The following is a 15,886-nucleotide window of genomic DNA, read 5'->3' as shown; positions in this document are numbered from 1 at the left end:
ATCCTCGTCTGGGTGCTGGGTTAGCCCCATTAAAGATTAAATGGCAGTGTTTATTAGAGAAGCAGAATTGTTTGTCTGGGCAGTCGGAGAGTTTATTCAGTGTGGCTGTTGTTTCTTGTCAATGAGAGGGCAGAGTGGGTAGAGACTAAACTGAAAAGGCAGAAATGCCTCCCAACGGTTTTCTCCACTTATTCTTACTTCTTGGCATCCCTAATTGCCGCTTAGAACAGCATTGCCTCCAGATCAGCAGGCAACCATACAGTTTGCCTGAGGAATATCAAAGCGTGAGCTGCAGAGTAAAAGGCTATTGTCTGAGACTGGGACCTCCTGTGGCTCTAACCTGCACTCCCCCAGTTGGGGGGTGAATTCCCAGAGAGCAGGGCTCTATGTGTGGGGCAATGCTAGTCATCACTGTAGCTTGGGACAAATTCACAGCCAGCACAGGGGGGTGGAGGGCATAGACACAGAGACAGAGACAGACACAGAGAGAGACAGAGAGAGACAAAGAGTCAGAGAGAGAGAGAGAGAGAGAGAAACACACACAGAGAGAGAGAGACACAGAGAGACAGAGACACAGAGAGACAGAAAGAGAGACACACAGACACACACACACAGACACACACACACACAGACACACACACACACACACACACACACACAGACACACACACACACAGACACACACACACACACAGAGAGAGAGAGAGAGAGAGAGAGAGAGAGAGAGAGAGAGAGAGAGAGAGAGAGAGAGAGAGAGATTGATGGAATTCCAAGGCACACAGAAAGGTTTTCTGACACAGCAGTGGGCTTTTTAGCTGTGCATCTCTTAAAGATTCCGTGTTTGCTTTTCCTGGGTAGTCACTCATTTTAAACCCCATTTGTGTTGAATTCGGTCTCTGCTACAATGTTGTCTCTACCTTTATACGTTAATGAATCAAAAATGACCTACCTGGCCAGAATGGTCTGGCTGTGAGGATTGCTCCTGGGAACTCTTTGACATCTTGCCATGTCATGTATCTTATGCACGTCATATTTAAACTTTTCAATTTAGCTGCTAAACGGTCCCCCCGCCCCCCGCCATCTTCAAACACAGATCAAAGGCAATCAAAGCAAGAGAAAAGCAGATAAGAATATGAATGCAAACACCAAAACTTCATTCCTGGCACTCCTCAGTACTTTCAGATTTCTTGGTGGCCTTCTTCTCTATTGTCCTCCCGGTTGTGTGAAATTTTCTCTCTTCTTTTCTTTCTTTTGTTTTTAATAATTATTCTATTTATGTGTGGGCCAGGTATTGGCGAAGGGAATAAAACCCAAGTCTACAGAGCATCAAGTGTTCTTAATCACTGAGCCATTATCTCCAGCCCAACTATAAATCTACTGATTTATATCAGTAGAGACGGATATAAATGCACATTGATTTATTTACGTCTGGCTTGTAGGAAGCAGATAGAGAGGCTCCTGTGACATCGTAATGCTGATTAGTTGCAAGGATGAGACTGGAAATACATATTAAATGGAACCTACAGCAAAGTCAAATGTGATTAAACATTTTTAAACGATTTTCAAATTTAATTTTACGTGTATGGGTGTTTGCTTATTTGTATGTCTATGCAACATATGTGTGCCTGGTGCCCACAGAGATCCCTTAGAACTGGAGTTGCAGACAGTTGTGAGCCAACACGTAGGCTTTTGGAATCAAACCTGGGTCCTCTGGAAGAGCAGCTGGTGCTCTTAACAGCTGAGCCATCTCTCCAGTCCCCTAAAAGTTGTGAGACTCTGACAGAGAGAATGTGTCCCTGTGTCACAGGCCGAGCTACACAAGGCATAATCATGAATTTAAGAATGAGTCTGAGGAATATTCGCTATGTGATGACATCAGAGATTTGGCTCCTATAAAAGCATCCAGATACCACTTGGTGCCAACGTTTAAATATTATGAATGCTAGAGACACACAGTCCCAATGTTCTTTATAAAGGCTGAAAACCCACTTCCATTCCTGACATCATCCAAAACACAAGGGTCTGTAAGTGCACCCCCTCCCCTTTCTTGTGGTTGGTACCATTCTTGCTCTAACCATTTGTAGATCATCACCACAAGCTTCCCACACCAATACGGGCTGCAGAAAACCATTCTCACTTCTGCTGTGCACAAATAAGGCAACCAGAGTTCTACGGACCCAGGGTAGTGATACCACACCAGGAAGGGACTGGAATGGAAAAGCACTTGGTACCTGGGCTTCTCAGTTCCTGGCTGCTCTCTGGCAAGCGCTTACACTCGGCACTTCCTGATGCCCATGCTTTGATGTGACTCTGTCTGTGATGAATCTTCCCCTGCCTGCTCCCATCAAAAGGCTTGCTTCAATTTCTGACTCACAGGCTTGAGTCATGATTCACCCTGCCCTGGCTCTGAGGAGGAGAGATCTTTATGATCATACATACAGCAACAAAGAAGCAACATACATTTATGTCCGCTAGTGCGGCAGGGTCAGGTCACTTCCTGCTAATACTGTAATGAAAATGAACTTGACAGAGATCGTGTCTTTTTTTTTTTTTAGCTTCTCCAATAAATAATCAGTACTAAAACGAAAGTTAGCTGTCTCCACGATAAGTGAAGCCAAACAAGCAAGTGCTACCTGTGTCACTCAGCTTACACTGTTTTTATTAGCTAACTGTCAGGGTAGACGTGATGCTGTCTTTTTAATCACTTTGCCTGTTTCAAAAATGATCGCACTTTGAAATTTGGGGCTGATAAAGGGCATCCGCAACTGTGTGAAAGATGTTTTCTTTTCTAAAAAAAAAAAAAGTACAGCTTCAAAAAGTAAAATGTGTAATTAAAAAAAAATGATATGTGTTGGCATTGCTGCTTGGGGGCAGTAATGCAGTACAGTTTGGTCACACAGTGACAGCTAGTTACTCCAGGGACATCAGCAGGTGTAAACCAAGGAACATGGGCAAGCCAGAAGCCAGTGGAATGAGCTAGACACAAACTGTCAATAGAGAGGCCCAGGATATAAGTTTCCTGTGTGTACCAAGTACTTAAGAGGCTGTGAGGTATGCTATTATCTACCTGTGCAGGGAATTATTGTATTTTGCTATTTCTTATTTTTCAATTTCCCAGAAACTCTGGCATTCCTAATGGGTCATTTGTTCTAGGGATCAGTGGGTAAAATGTCTTTCCTTAAACACTAGAAATTCCAGGTCATTCCACTTCTGACTCCGAGGAGGACAAGTAACATCGCAGACATGGTCCCAGAGATTCACATGCCAGAACCCATATGCCTCATTGGGAACACAGATGAACACCTAGTGACTAACCAGGAAGCCCTGGAGATCCTGTCAGCCATCACACAGCCGGTGGTGGTGGTGGCCATTGTCGGCCTCTACCGCACAGGCAAATCCTACCTGATGAACAAGCTGGCTGGGAAGGAGAAAGGTGAGTGTCCCGGACAATGCTTGCGGAGTCCTCTCTAGCCACCTACCCACACTGTGTGCATCCAGCCCAGGGTCTGAGGAGAGAAAACTGGGGACCCTGCTGGACACTGAAGACTTGTGTTTGTAGCACAGCTGCTGTTTGCACACTCGGGTAGATAAAGAGAAGCTCTCTCTATATATAACTGTGACTTAGCATGTGTTTATTCCTCAATATGTTTCTGGGGAAAAAAGGCAAAACATGTTCTCTTTATAAAAAGTAAGACATCAGTCAAATAAATTCAACAGAATAAATTCAAAGTACTACATTTTTGGAAGCATGAAATGATTAAAAACAAACAAACTGTCAGATCCCAACTTTTAGTCCATAGTATTATTTGCCCATTCCTCTGCATCCGTCCCACCACCGTGGCCATGGCACTGTCTTGCTGTCATCTTCTCTCCCTTACACCTTAGCTTGAACTCTCAAGGGAATACACGGATTCCAGATCCCTCTTCTGTCACCTCTGCCCGTTTTGTTTTTCAGGCTTTTCCGTGGGCTCCACTGTGCAGTCTCACACCAAGGGCATCTGGATGTGGTGTGTGCCCCACCCCCAAAAGCCAGACCACACTTTGGTTCTGTTGGACACTGAGGGCCTGGGAGATGTGGAGAAGGTAAGGAGAGTGGGTTCCGTTTGGATGGGATTCATCTCCTCCTGGCTTTAAATACTCTAGGAGCAGGGATTTCTCTTCTCACCACTAGTTGAATTGGTATTTGACCTCCACATGTTGTGTTGAATAGAAATAAAGAAGGGATATGTTTGGTGGAGGTGTGTCGAGGTGTGAGGGAAGGGGTACATTTGCGAGCCTAAGCTGAGGTGTCCCTTCCCCCCACCCTCCGAGGGGCCAACTACCACCTATGATGGTATAGTATAGAATAGAGTTTATTCAGGACATAGGGAGGAGAATTGAGAGGGTAGTGGAGGCAGAGAGACAGAGACAGAGAGAAACAGAGAGAGACAGAGAGACAAAGAGACAGAGAGACAAAGAGACAGAGAAGAGTAGAGGCTGGCCCTGAGCACCTGGAGAGAGAGGGGAAGGAGCAGGGAGCAAGAGAGCAAGAGAGAGAGGAGGGGGCAAGCAGACCCTTTTATAGCCAATCACACATACCTGGGTGTTGCCAGGTAATGGTGGGGTGGAGCCTAGACTAAATGCCCACACTGTACTTTTCTCCCCACTTTTACATAGTCAGAGCTTAGATGCAAGAAGTGAAAAAATACCTTCACAAGGCAGAATGAGCACTGGGGGTACTAGGTACTCCCAAGGTACTTAAACATAGTGGGATTAAAGTCACTGTTACAAACCCAGCCCTGCAGAGAGTATGGGCTGATAGTTGGTGACTACTTAGATCAAGTTGCCTAAATCATGCTCATATTACCAATAACTCCATGATTTGGTCAAAAGGAGAAAGTCTCCCCAAATGTTTTTCTGTTTGTCTTTTCTGACTCACTGTGTGAACAGTGAACACACAGGCATCCTCTCGTTGTGTACACCCCTCACCACAAATACAGCACTTCAGTCTGCAGCACTTGACTTTTTCCTAAATGTTCCTGTCACCACTGACGTCAGACTTCCAATGCAGAATCCTCCCTGGATTTGGGGGAGATGTGTCTTTTATGAACTGGTGTGAACTGGTTCTGGGACACAGCTAGATCATTCTCTTGAATGTCTATTGTGAAAGGGCTTTTGTTTGCTCCTTTTTCTTTTTAGTTTTTTTGATTTGTTAAGAGTCAAAGATGACAAGCCATACTTTGAACTTGAGTTACTCATCTGCAAGATGGGAAAAATAGTTATAAACTCATCCCACATCCCACAGCATTGTCTCTGGAGTGAGCAACCTGATTGTGGGGTGTGTGTGTGTGTGTGTGTGTGTGTGTGTGTGTGTGTGTGTGCATGTGTGTGTGTTTTATATATATATACATACACACACACATATATATATGGCATGCATATAAGTTGTTTTGCCTCTGTAAAACTTTAGTTTTAAGTATTTAAGTATTAAATATAAATATAAACACTTAGGTATCCACTACCTAAGAATCTTTGCAAGAAAGGCTAGTGAGTTTGCAATGAATAGATCAATATAAAATAACTGGTGAGAAAAGCATACGAAATGTATACCTGCAAGTATTTTTGTTTGTTTTGTTTAACGTTTGCATATCAACGTTTTATATTTAGTGATACTCACCCAAGAATGCCCTGAGACAGGCTTTGAATTTGACCTCATTCCTAGGTTGATGAAAAGAATGATATTAAGATCTTCGCACTGGCGATCCTCCTCAGTAGCACCTTCGTATACAACACCATGAGCAAAATTGACCAGGGGGCTATCGACCTACTGCAGTATCCTTTTGTGGTCCAGGACAGCACCGTGCTGAAGAAAACATGTCACCTGTGCACCTGTGAGCCCTTGTAGACTAATAACAAGCAAATCACCGGAGCTAAGGAGATGGCTCAGTCAGTGAAATTTCCGTGTGCCAAAATGGAAATGAGGACAGGAAAATGAGGGCATGAGTTTGAATCCATAGCATCCACACAAAAAGCAAGGCATGGCAGTCTGTCCCTAAAACCCCAAGGCTGAATGTGGGTGTGGACAGACAGGAGGATTCCCAGGGCTTATTAGATATAACCAATCAGATAGTTCCACATTCAGCAAAAGACAAGGTGGAGAGAACTTTAAGATACCCAATACTCGTGTCTAGCTTTAACAGAGATATATATCTGCACACACAGAAGTGCACACACACACACACACACACACACACACACACACACACACACACACGCATGCACGCATGCACGCTCACACACATGTTAAAACACTATTTGTGGTAGAAACAAAGAACAAAGCCCATGCATGTCACTGAGTCCTGTTGACTCGGTTACTGTAGAAGAGGCCTAAGGAAGCCTTAGATGCAGACTTGCTTCTGCCAGCTTTCCTCAACTGCTCTCAGCAATGTCACAGAACTGACAGATCTGCTCCGGACAAGAAACGCCTCTGATCCCAATGAAACCAAAGAACCTGATGACATGAGCTTCTTCCCAGACTTGGTGTGGACTCTGAGAGATTTCTTCCTGGGCCTGGAAGTCAATGGGCAAGCCATCACATCAGATGAATATCTGGAGAGGTCGCTGATGCTGAAGCAAGGTAACGGAGCTTCAGTTTGGGGAAAAGGAAGAAATGTTCCTAGGAATATTTTTTATAATGCAGCTAAGTATATCATTTTCCATATTTACCCTCTCAACACTTCTACAAAATAACAACGATAGTTATTAAGAATTTAATTGAGAACGAACCAATAGGTTCAATATTAAATTCCATTAGTCCTCCATTATCGAACAAGTTTCTCTCCTGTTTTTGTTTTCTTCACTAGTAAGCTTTTAATCTTTATGCAATACCATGGGTAAGGACATTTATTTAAAGTACATAGATTAAAGTGGATATAAATTATATTCCACATAAACCCTGTATTTCCTTCTCCAGGTAGTGATGAAAGGACCCAAACATTCAATCTACCTCGGCTGTGCATACAGAAGTTCTTCCCAGTAAAGAAATGCTTTGTTTTTGACTCTCCTGCTCTCGGAAGTAAACTTTCTCAGCTTCAAACACTCAACAGTGATGAGCTGAACCCTGATTTTGTGCAGAACCTTTCAGAATTCTGTTCTCACATCTTCACCCATTCTAAGACCAAGACTCTTCCAGGAGGCATCCACGTCAATGGACCTCGTGAGTACTTTTTAGAAGATCTTATTCCAGCTCATCATAAAGAATAACAGACACATAGAGATTATTTGTTGATGAATTGACAAATGGGTCAGTATTCGCCATGATGGAAATCCAATGTACTGTGTTGACAAAGTTATAGCAGATACTAAGCACACCTCTAACATTATTAAGTTAGTAAAACCCCAGAATTAAATCAAATTGAATAAAAGCAAAGATGTCAAATTAGAGAAGCTTTTACTCTTGAAACACATTAACTCATGTGGGTTGGCCATATTTACACAACGGTTTGGATTTTTATTGCGTGGCTTAGTATTTGATATGCACAAGATAAGATAAAATAAGGTAAGATAAATAAACACATGCTCCCCGTAGAAATAGAATTTGCTTGGTATAGATGTTGAAGAGAACCCCATATTGTTTAGGATCTTGAAAGATGTCTACACAAACTTCTTAATGCAGTTCATTTTAAGAACCCCATCATTTAGAACTTGGCAAACGCTTATGATAACATGAAAGGAATCTGTGTTACCTTCACGCAGAAGCTGTCAAGGAAAACAAGGCAGTTCTGATGAAGAATAAGATCTAGATCACTGAATCATACTTACGGAAGAGATTAACTCATACCACCTTAATTGTGACAAAATAAAACAAACAGGGAAAACTGTGAATGAAATAGAAAACTGAGAGAAAGAAAAGGGAAAGGAAACTTAAAGAAGCAAAGACGTAAAGCATTTTAATTAAATTATTATGTACAACTTTTATCCTAAAGCATTTTAGTTAAATTAGTATGTACAACTTTTATATGGTCATCTTATTTCTTTATGGAGGAGGATAAAATGCAGACCATCACATAGGTCTTGAGAAGTCCATTTTGTTCTTCTTTCAACAAAGACTAGATTATGTTTTTGTTGTTGTTTATGTATGTTTTTCCTCAAAGAAAAAGCAACCTGTCTTCTTAATGACATAGTTCTTCAGAGAAGCCCTCTGGGCCATTTGAAGATTGTCCCAAATACTGAAAGACTTTAGGCAATACATAACATTGTCAGAATGACTCCATATAGACCCTAGATTCCTGTATGTGATGTAAACATCTTTCCCTTTTCTGAAGGTCTGGAAAGCCTGGTGCAGACCTATGTGGATGCTATCAACAGTGGGGCTCTTCCTTCCATGGAGAACATGGTGGTAACCTTGACCCGGAGAGAGAACACAGCAGCAGTGCAAAAGGCCATTGCTCACTATGACCAACAGATGAGTCAGAAGGTGCAGCTGCCCACAGAGACCCTCCAGCTGCTGCTGGACCTGCACAAGACCTGTGAGAAAGAAGCCATAGAAATCTTCAGGAAGCGTTCTTTCAAGGATGATGACCAATGTTTCCAGAAAGAATTGGAGGTCATTATTTTCCGTATTTGTTTCTAGACATCATGATTAGAGAGGTCAAGAATACTTCTGCAAGACGTACAATAGAGAATTAAAACAATCAGTTAACACTAGACTGAAAAGAGACGACAGTCACTTATGTGGCCTTGCTCTGAGTTTATTAAGGATCTTGACATTCATACACACACACACACACACACACACACACACACACACATACACACACACACACACACACACACCTCCCTCCCCTCACCTGTACTATGTTCTCCTCATGAAAAAAGTGAAATTTATTTTACTTCACTAAAGATCTTCATTAAGAAAGCATTTATGTTTTATTGATCAAGTAGATAGAATTGCCTTCACATCTACTAAGATATAATGAATGTAGGATTAATAGAATAAGCAGGTGCAGACAGTGATTCAATTTCTCACTCACTGTGAGATAGAAAAACTGAAAAAAAGGTTATTTAGTTGATTGCATTTAAAATTATGGTGTCAGTTAAAGTTCTGCAGTCATAAAATCACATCTAAGGTAGGAAAAATCTCTTGATAAAAGTTTCAAGTAACCTCAACTAAATTCAGTGGGACACACACACACACACACACACACACACACACACACACACACACTCACACACACAGAGGGTGACTTCTTGGCACTGCGAATGGTTTCTGTGGATGAAGGAAAGAGGGTGAGAGGAGGTTATGGTGAAAAACATGAGCGAACCTCTCTGCCTAATTGGAAAGTGGCAAGCTATGAAGGAATTAAGAAGAATTTGACAGGGTATCTTGCTCATACAAGTTTTTTCTCATGTTTCCTTCATAAAGCAACATAATTAATCTGCTGTTTTAAAATGAAGAAACTTCTAATGCCAAATCAACATAACTTTTCACGGATTATTATCTTTACTTTTCCAGCTTTGATAAGCATGCCGTCTTATATAGATTCTCTAAGTTTCTAAGAAAATAAAATGAAGATACTTTTGAAAAAAACAAAAAAACAAACCAATTCTCAGAAATTCTGAAATGTGTCTAATATCTCCATGCGTTTTTGTTTGTTTTCTGTTTTTGTCCATCTAAAGAGCCTACTAAGTGCAAAGCAGGATGAGATTTGTAGGAAGAACGAGGATGCTTCTGCAGCCCTCTGCTCAACCCTACTTCAGAGTACTTTTCAGCCTCTGGAACAAGAAGTGGCACGGGGGGTCTACGCTAAACCAGGAGGACACAGTCTCTTCCTTCAGAGGATGGAACAGTTGAAGGCACAGTACCGCCAGCAGCCGGGGAAGGGAACACAGGTATCCTCCATCCCCCGTACATTTGAAGTGATGTGCTCTGTCCCTGCCTGTGAGTTTCTCTTCTGTTGCCTGAACATGTGCTTGGTCCAGATGTTACGGCAAAGAGCTTGTGCTTCAGCAACAGCTGTAGATAAGAGCAACCCATCACTGTGAGCATGAGACTTCTATTGTAGCCATCGATGTTCGTGAGCATCAAAGGGATTAATAAGGATTGCACAAGGCAGAATCTCAGTTAGTGAAGCCACTTTAAGGAAACTGAGAAGCCAATTGGTCCATGTGTAGATGCATCCCAGAGTTCAAATGACATAATTCATTTTTCTTGTTTTTATTCATTTTTCCAACAACCTCTACTTGATGTTGATGCTTTGTTTTCCTGATCGTTGGCTTTGTTTTTAAGCAGCTCCCCTACCTGCTAACAAAACAAAACAAAAGAAAAACAAAAGACTGTCTGACATATCCCAAGTCTAGCTTGCCCTTAGAGATGTATATCTCAGAGGACACAAGCATATCTGCTTCAGCGCCCATGTTAGTTTTTTAAAACACCGAAATTTTCGTGTTTATATCACTGGTCCCAGTAGCACTCCTGGGTGCTGTGAATGGCCAGGCCGGCACCATCCTTGTACATGAGGATTGATGGACAGTCCCATCATGTACTGGCTGAGCATCCCCCAGGAAGGAGAGACGGTGAGAGAGAAGAAATAAAGATATTCCCCAGGTTGCAAATTAGCATTTCCTAATTCTGACGGTATGTTTTGGGGTTTCCAGGCTGAGGAAGTTCTGCAGAAATATCTGAAAGCCAAGGAACCAGTGAGCGCTACAATTCTACAAACAGACCAGGATCTCACAGCCAAGGAGAAGCAGAAGAAAGGTGAGCAAGAAACGGAGGCCATGCACGATGGACAGGAAGGTTAACACGAGCACAGCCTGCATTTGCAAGCAGAGAGCATTGTACTCATCCTAGAGACTTGTTTTCCTTTCTCCTCAGAGGAACAAGCAAGAGCGGAGGCTGCCCGGGCTGAAGCACAGAGGTTGGAGGCTCTTCGCGTCCAGGAAGAGCAAAGGAGAGTAGAGCAGGAGAGAAGGCATCAAGAGCAGCTGAGGCAAATAGAGATTGAGAGGGCAAACTTCCGGAGAGAGCAACAGAGGAAGCAGGAGCAGAGGGTCCAGGTACTTGTGAACCATTTCCTCTCAGATGTTACTCAGTTACTCATCTCTCTCCCATCTGTCAAGGTGACAGTCTTAAGGCTCACAGGGAGAGACAGGATCACGTGATAGCTCAGGGCAGGAACCCTGAAGCCAGACTGTGGGGTGTCAACCCCAGGCACCACCTTTTACCAAACATGTTTATACAAGTTGTCCCCTCTGTTTGTGAGAGACCAAATCTTTGAGGTTCAGACTCCACCTTAGAGAACCTGATCTAAGGTTGAACTCAAGTTAACTAACAAACTAACACCCAGCACCGGCTTCCAGACTACCCCACCCTCCAACAAAACCTGCATCTAACACCAGCTTCCAGGCTATTCACCAATGAATCTGCACCCCAAGGTCACAAGCCTGCCCCTGGCACTTCGCTTCCTAACAACCACCAATCAGGAAAAAAAAAAAAAAAAAAAAGCAGAAGTTTATGGTTTGGTTCCCAGCACCAACCCATTATGTTAAAGGCCATAATGGCCTCCCAATCGGATGTATATTAGGCTATATACCCGCTACTTGCCTTGTAAATGCTTGCTTAAAACTAGGCTCATGACTTCACCTTCCTGCTCTGTGTCTGGATTGGCAGGAAGCCCAAACTCCAGCTTGAGTAAAGAGACCAGAATGCGATTGCTCCGGAATTGCCTTCCTGGTGGTCTTTTGGGGTTCAGGAATGTTTCCTGGCACAACACGTGCAGTGTAGAGGCAGCACCAACATGTGCTTTACAAGATTATTATAACACATGCTCTGATACTTGGATTTGAAGTGATGTTTGGTAGAGCGTACACCATCAATTATTAAATAAGAATGAAGGCATTTCTTAATCACATTAACTACCTCTGCTCTGGACAATCATGTGTCTTTATCATGGTGGGTTATCATTGTCATTGTTCTTGTTGTTGTTTTGCTTTTTACATAAGGTTCACGGTCTCTCTCTTCATTCCTGTCTTGTCTTACCCATTGTTGTTTCCCATGGTCTTTACCTTGCAGTTTGTTGATTTAGTCCTACCACATTTAGGAAGCAGTATGGTTTATCAGGTGCAAAACCCTTTGTATGCATTCGCTGATCCAATTGCCAAGAAGCATAACTATTGTGTCCCTAGAACTCAGGTGAATTCTGTGACTTCCCAGAAAAATAATCCAAATGCAGGCACCACACAGGCTTGTAGATGGGATTTCTCAGCATTGCTGCTTCTGCAGAGTTGCTGTGAAATTCCTAGCTATCACTCTTATAAAACTGTCCCTATCCATCCCCTGACTTGTGAGTTCGTCTACAGGTGGTAGCTTTCTTCAGAGCTATGCTAACATCCCAGTGCTCTCCTGGAAGGCAGAGTAGACAATCACTTCTGCAGATCCAAGTGTGGCGACCACACCCTACTCTTCATCAAGACTCAAAGGGCTGCACTTGACACTCTGGGTGTCAGGGTGTCACCTCAGTGCTCTGTGTACAGACACTTCCTGTAGAAAAATGTCGGTCACTCTTCCATGTGTGGGCGAGAACTGAAGTGAATATGTGACTGAGATCACCAAGGAGATTTCTCGGTCTAAGGAAGAAGGCTGTGTTGGGATGGAATTCTAAAGACACTAGCAGCTCAGAAGTTGAAACATGTGATGTCTGAAAGTAGAGAAAAAGGATGAAACGTGATAGAACATCGTAGGCGACACGTGCTGAGGGAGGAGAGCTTCGCAGGGGTTGTTCCAGGGGTTGGCATAAGTATGGGAAAGTTAATGGGTTAGGAATGAGAACAGAGTTTGATCTTAGTGGTTTTTGCTAAGCTCTACTGTTTCTCTTTTATTGTTTCTTAGGAAGAGATGGAAAGGATCAAGGCAGAGAAGGAAGCTCAACTCAGAGCACTTCAACAGCAGCTCCAAAAGGTGGAGGTAATAAGCCACCACGAACCTGACCCGTGTATTATAATCTAATACACCAAAACCTGGGTCCTCCCTTTCTTATTGCTTCTCATTGAAGACACAGAGGAACAAGAGACCGAAGGACTTCAGACAACCAATAGTTAAGAAGCCCCAGCGCCCCCTGACTGACTGCCATATTTGTCTGGAGATAGTTACTCAGGGGGTGTTAATCAAATAGAACTTGGCCAATATCTGCAATTGACATGGTATCCCCTTTACTGGTGGACACAGGAAGAAGGGTTACCAATGAGAAATCAGAAAAAATTTGTTTTTCTCAACTGGGTGCGGGCCACTGCTCCGTGGACAGAGGGGCTGGTTCCTCAGTACAATCAGCTGACCATCTGCATGATATTCCTTTCCTTTTCTTCGTTGCGAGCCCAAACACAATATAGTCAACCTTGTCACGTGGCTAAGGATCATGTCACTCACACTTGGAGGAAAATTTGTTTCTCCGGATTGTCTTTTCTGCTGCATCCACCTTCTATCTTTGGTTATGTGATTAATGATAAAGAAAGTCTTCCACTAAGGCTTTGCTTTTGATACACAAAATCACCATCTGGCCCCATCTGCATCCATTTTTCTTCCTTCAAGTCTATGCTTGCCCATATTGCTCACTTTCAATCAGATTCTTAACCACAGTCATTATACTGATATTTAAATCATTTTGATGATTTAAAATTTAAAGTTTTTAAACAGTTTGTGACCATTCTAAGCCTGGCTCTGTTCCTGGGTCTATTTGCTTTATTTCTTGAAAATAAAATAAAATAAAAAACTGTGCTTGATTTTTTCTGTGTCTCAAGATTCTTTTAATTATGTGCTGTACATTGTGCCTAACATAATTAAGATTGATAGCTTTGTACTTGGAACGTGCATTTCCCTTTTCCATTGAGATGTATCTGGCAAGCATCCGCTCAGTATCGTTGTTCAGCTGGAAATAGCTCTTGCCTGTAGCCATGCAGAAGACGAGAGAGAGAGAGAGAGAGAGAGAGAGAGAGAGAGAGAGAGAGAGAGAGAGAGAGAGAGATGCCTGCTTATGTTAGTCTCATTCTGTTGCTCAGTAAAATGGAATAAAAATGTAAAATTCACTAAATTGATTCTCCTCTATGTCTCAATTTCATATACTAAAATTCTTGCTTCTACTGAAATTCACATGTAATAGGACAGAAGCACTGGAGCAGAAGCAAGAAAAAATGAGAACTGAGGTAAAATGTAGCATTTTTTAACATTTATAACTACGTTGACTAACATTTATTTTCTTATTTTAAATAAATATTTACTTTGGAGCTTGAATCGTTACTGTTTCACTTGGAATAGAAATCAAGTTAAATTAGTTTCCTGATGTTACAGTCCAGATAGAGCTCACAATAAGCAGGGAACATAGTGTGTAAGAACATTCAACAAAATAATAGTGATTACTTCTGGATGATAGCATTAGAGATTAGAGATCACATCTATCTATCTATCTATCTATCTATCTATCTATCTATCTATCTATCTATCTATCTATCTATCTATCTATCTAACCTATTGCTATGAAAGGAAGAAATCATGTTAATAAATAACATGAATACTTTTTAAGAAATGGTGGGGGTGGAAAGAAAAGAGAAGAAATGAATACAAATTACGACTTCCCCACTTGCTGTTGGGTAAAAACAGGAGGAGATGGCTTGGGTGGCCAAGTGGTGGCACATGGTCAGAAGTTGTCTCTCATGCTTGTCCTTCAACCTGGGACCCTGAGTCTCAGGACATATTGCTCTTTTTTGGGAATTCACTAAGGCTGAAGCATAGGTAGGCAACTCATTATTTTCTTCCTAAAGTGAACTTACAGAGTGAGAGACCAAGCCCTAGGCCTTCTATAGAGATATTGCTCTACAATTGTTTCCTCTTGGTTGCTACCTCTAATCTCAGATGATCCTTGGTATTTTCCATCAGGCTTTGTAAAAATAAAAATGACGCTCATCTTTTTTTTCTCCATCTTTATTAACTTGGGTATTTCTTTCTTTTTCCATCTTTATTAACTTGAGTATTTCTTATTTACATTTCGATTGTTATTCCCTTTCCGGTTTCTGGGTCAACATCCTCCTAACCCCTTCCCCTCCCCTTCAATATGGGTGTTCCCCTCTCAATCCTCCCCACATTAATGGTCTCCCCCTCAACAATCACATTCACTGGGGGTTCAGTCTTGGCAGGACCAAGGGCTTCCCCTTCCACTGGTGCTCTTACTACACTATTCATTGCTACCTATGCGGTTGGGGCCCAGGGTCAGTCCATGTATAGTCTTTGGGTAGTGGCTTAGTCCCTGGAAGCTCTGGTTGCTTGGCATTGTTGTTCATATGGGGTTTTGAGCCCCCTCAGCTCTTCCAGTCCTTTCTCTGATTCCTTCAACGGGGGTCCCGTTCTCAGTTCAGTGGTTTGCTGCTGGCATTCGCCTATATATTTGCTGTGTTCTGGCTGTGTCTCTCAGGAGAGATCTACATCCGGTTCCTGTTGGCCTGCACTTCTTTGCTTCATCCATCTTATCTAGTTTGGTGGCTGTATATGTATGGGCCACACGAGGGGCAGGCTCTGAATGGGTGTTCCTTCTGCCTCTGTGCTAGACTTTACCTCCCTATTCCCTGCCAAGGTTATTCTTGTTCCCCTTTTAAAGAAGGAGTGAAGCATTCACATTTTGGTCATCCTTCTTGAGTTTCATGTGTTCTGTGCATTTAGGGTAATTCAAGCATTTGGGCTAATATCCACTTATCAATGAGTGCATACCATGCGTGTTTTTCTGTGATTGGGTTACCTCACTCAGGATGATATTTTCATGTTCCATCCATTTGCCTATGAATTTCATAAAGTCATTGTTTTTGACAGATGAGTAGTATTCCATTGTGTAGGTGTACCACATTTTCTGTATCCATTCCTCTGTTA

At 42.4% G+C, this 15,886-nt stretch overlaps 1 protein-coding gene across 1 annotated transcript; it reads left to right on the top strand.

The window, feature by feature from the left end:
* The first annotated feature begins 3,141 nt into the window (after positions 1-3,141).
* On the top strand, positions 3,142-14,256 carry LOC116896198 (guanylate-binding protein 5-like). Its single transcript, XM_032897245.1, has 10 exons — positions 3,142-3,433; positions 3,956-4,083; positions 5,702-5,811; positions 6,423-6,616; positions 6,953-7,195; positions 8,304-8,584; positions 9,658-9,870; positions 10,636-10,738; positions 10,856-11,037; positions 12,869-14,256. The coding sequence occupies exons 1-10, from the start codon at positions 3,244-3,246 to the stop codon at positions 12,983-12,985; spliced, it is 1,761 nt and encodes a 586-aa protein (XP_032753136.1). The 5' UTR covers positions 3,142-3,243; the 3' UTR covers positions 12,986-14,256.
* Positions 14,257-15,886: the final 1,630 nt, after the last annotated feature.

The sequence above is a fragment of the Rattus rattus genome, chromosome 3 (assembly GCF_011064425.1).
Source record: "Rattus rattus isolate New Zealand chromosome 3, Rrattus_CSIRO_v1, whole genome shotgun sequence".
In the NCBI taxonomy this organism is placed as follows: domain Eukaryota; kingdom Metazoa; phylum Chordata; class Mammalia; order Rodentia; family Muridae; genus Rattus; species Rattus rattus.
The sequence above is the reverse complement of the archived record's forward strand: the minus strand, read 5'-3'. Positions and strand labels throughout refer to the sequence as shown.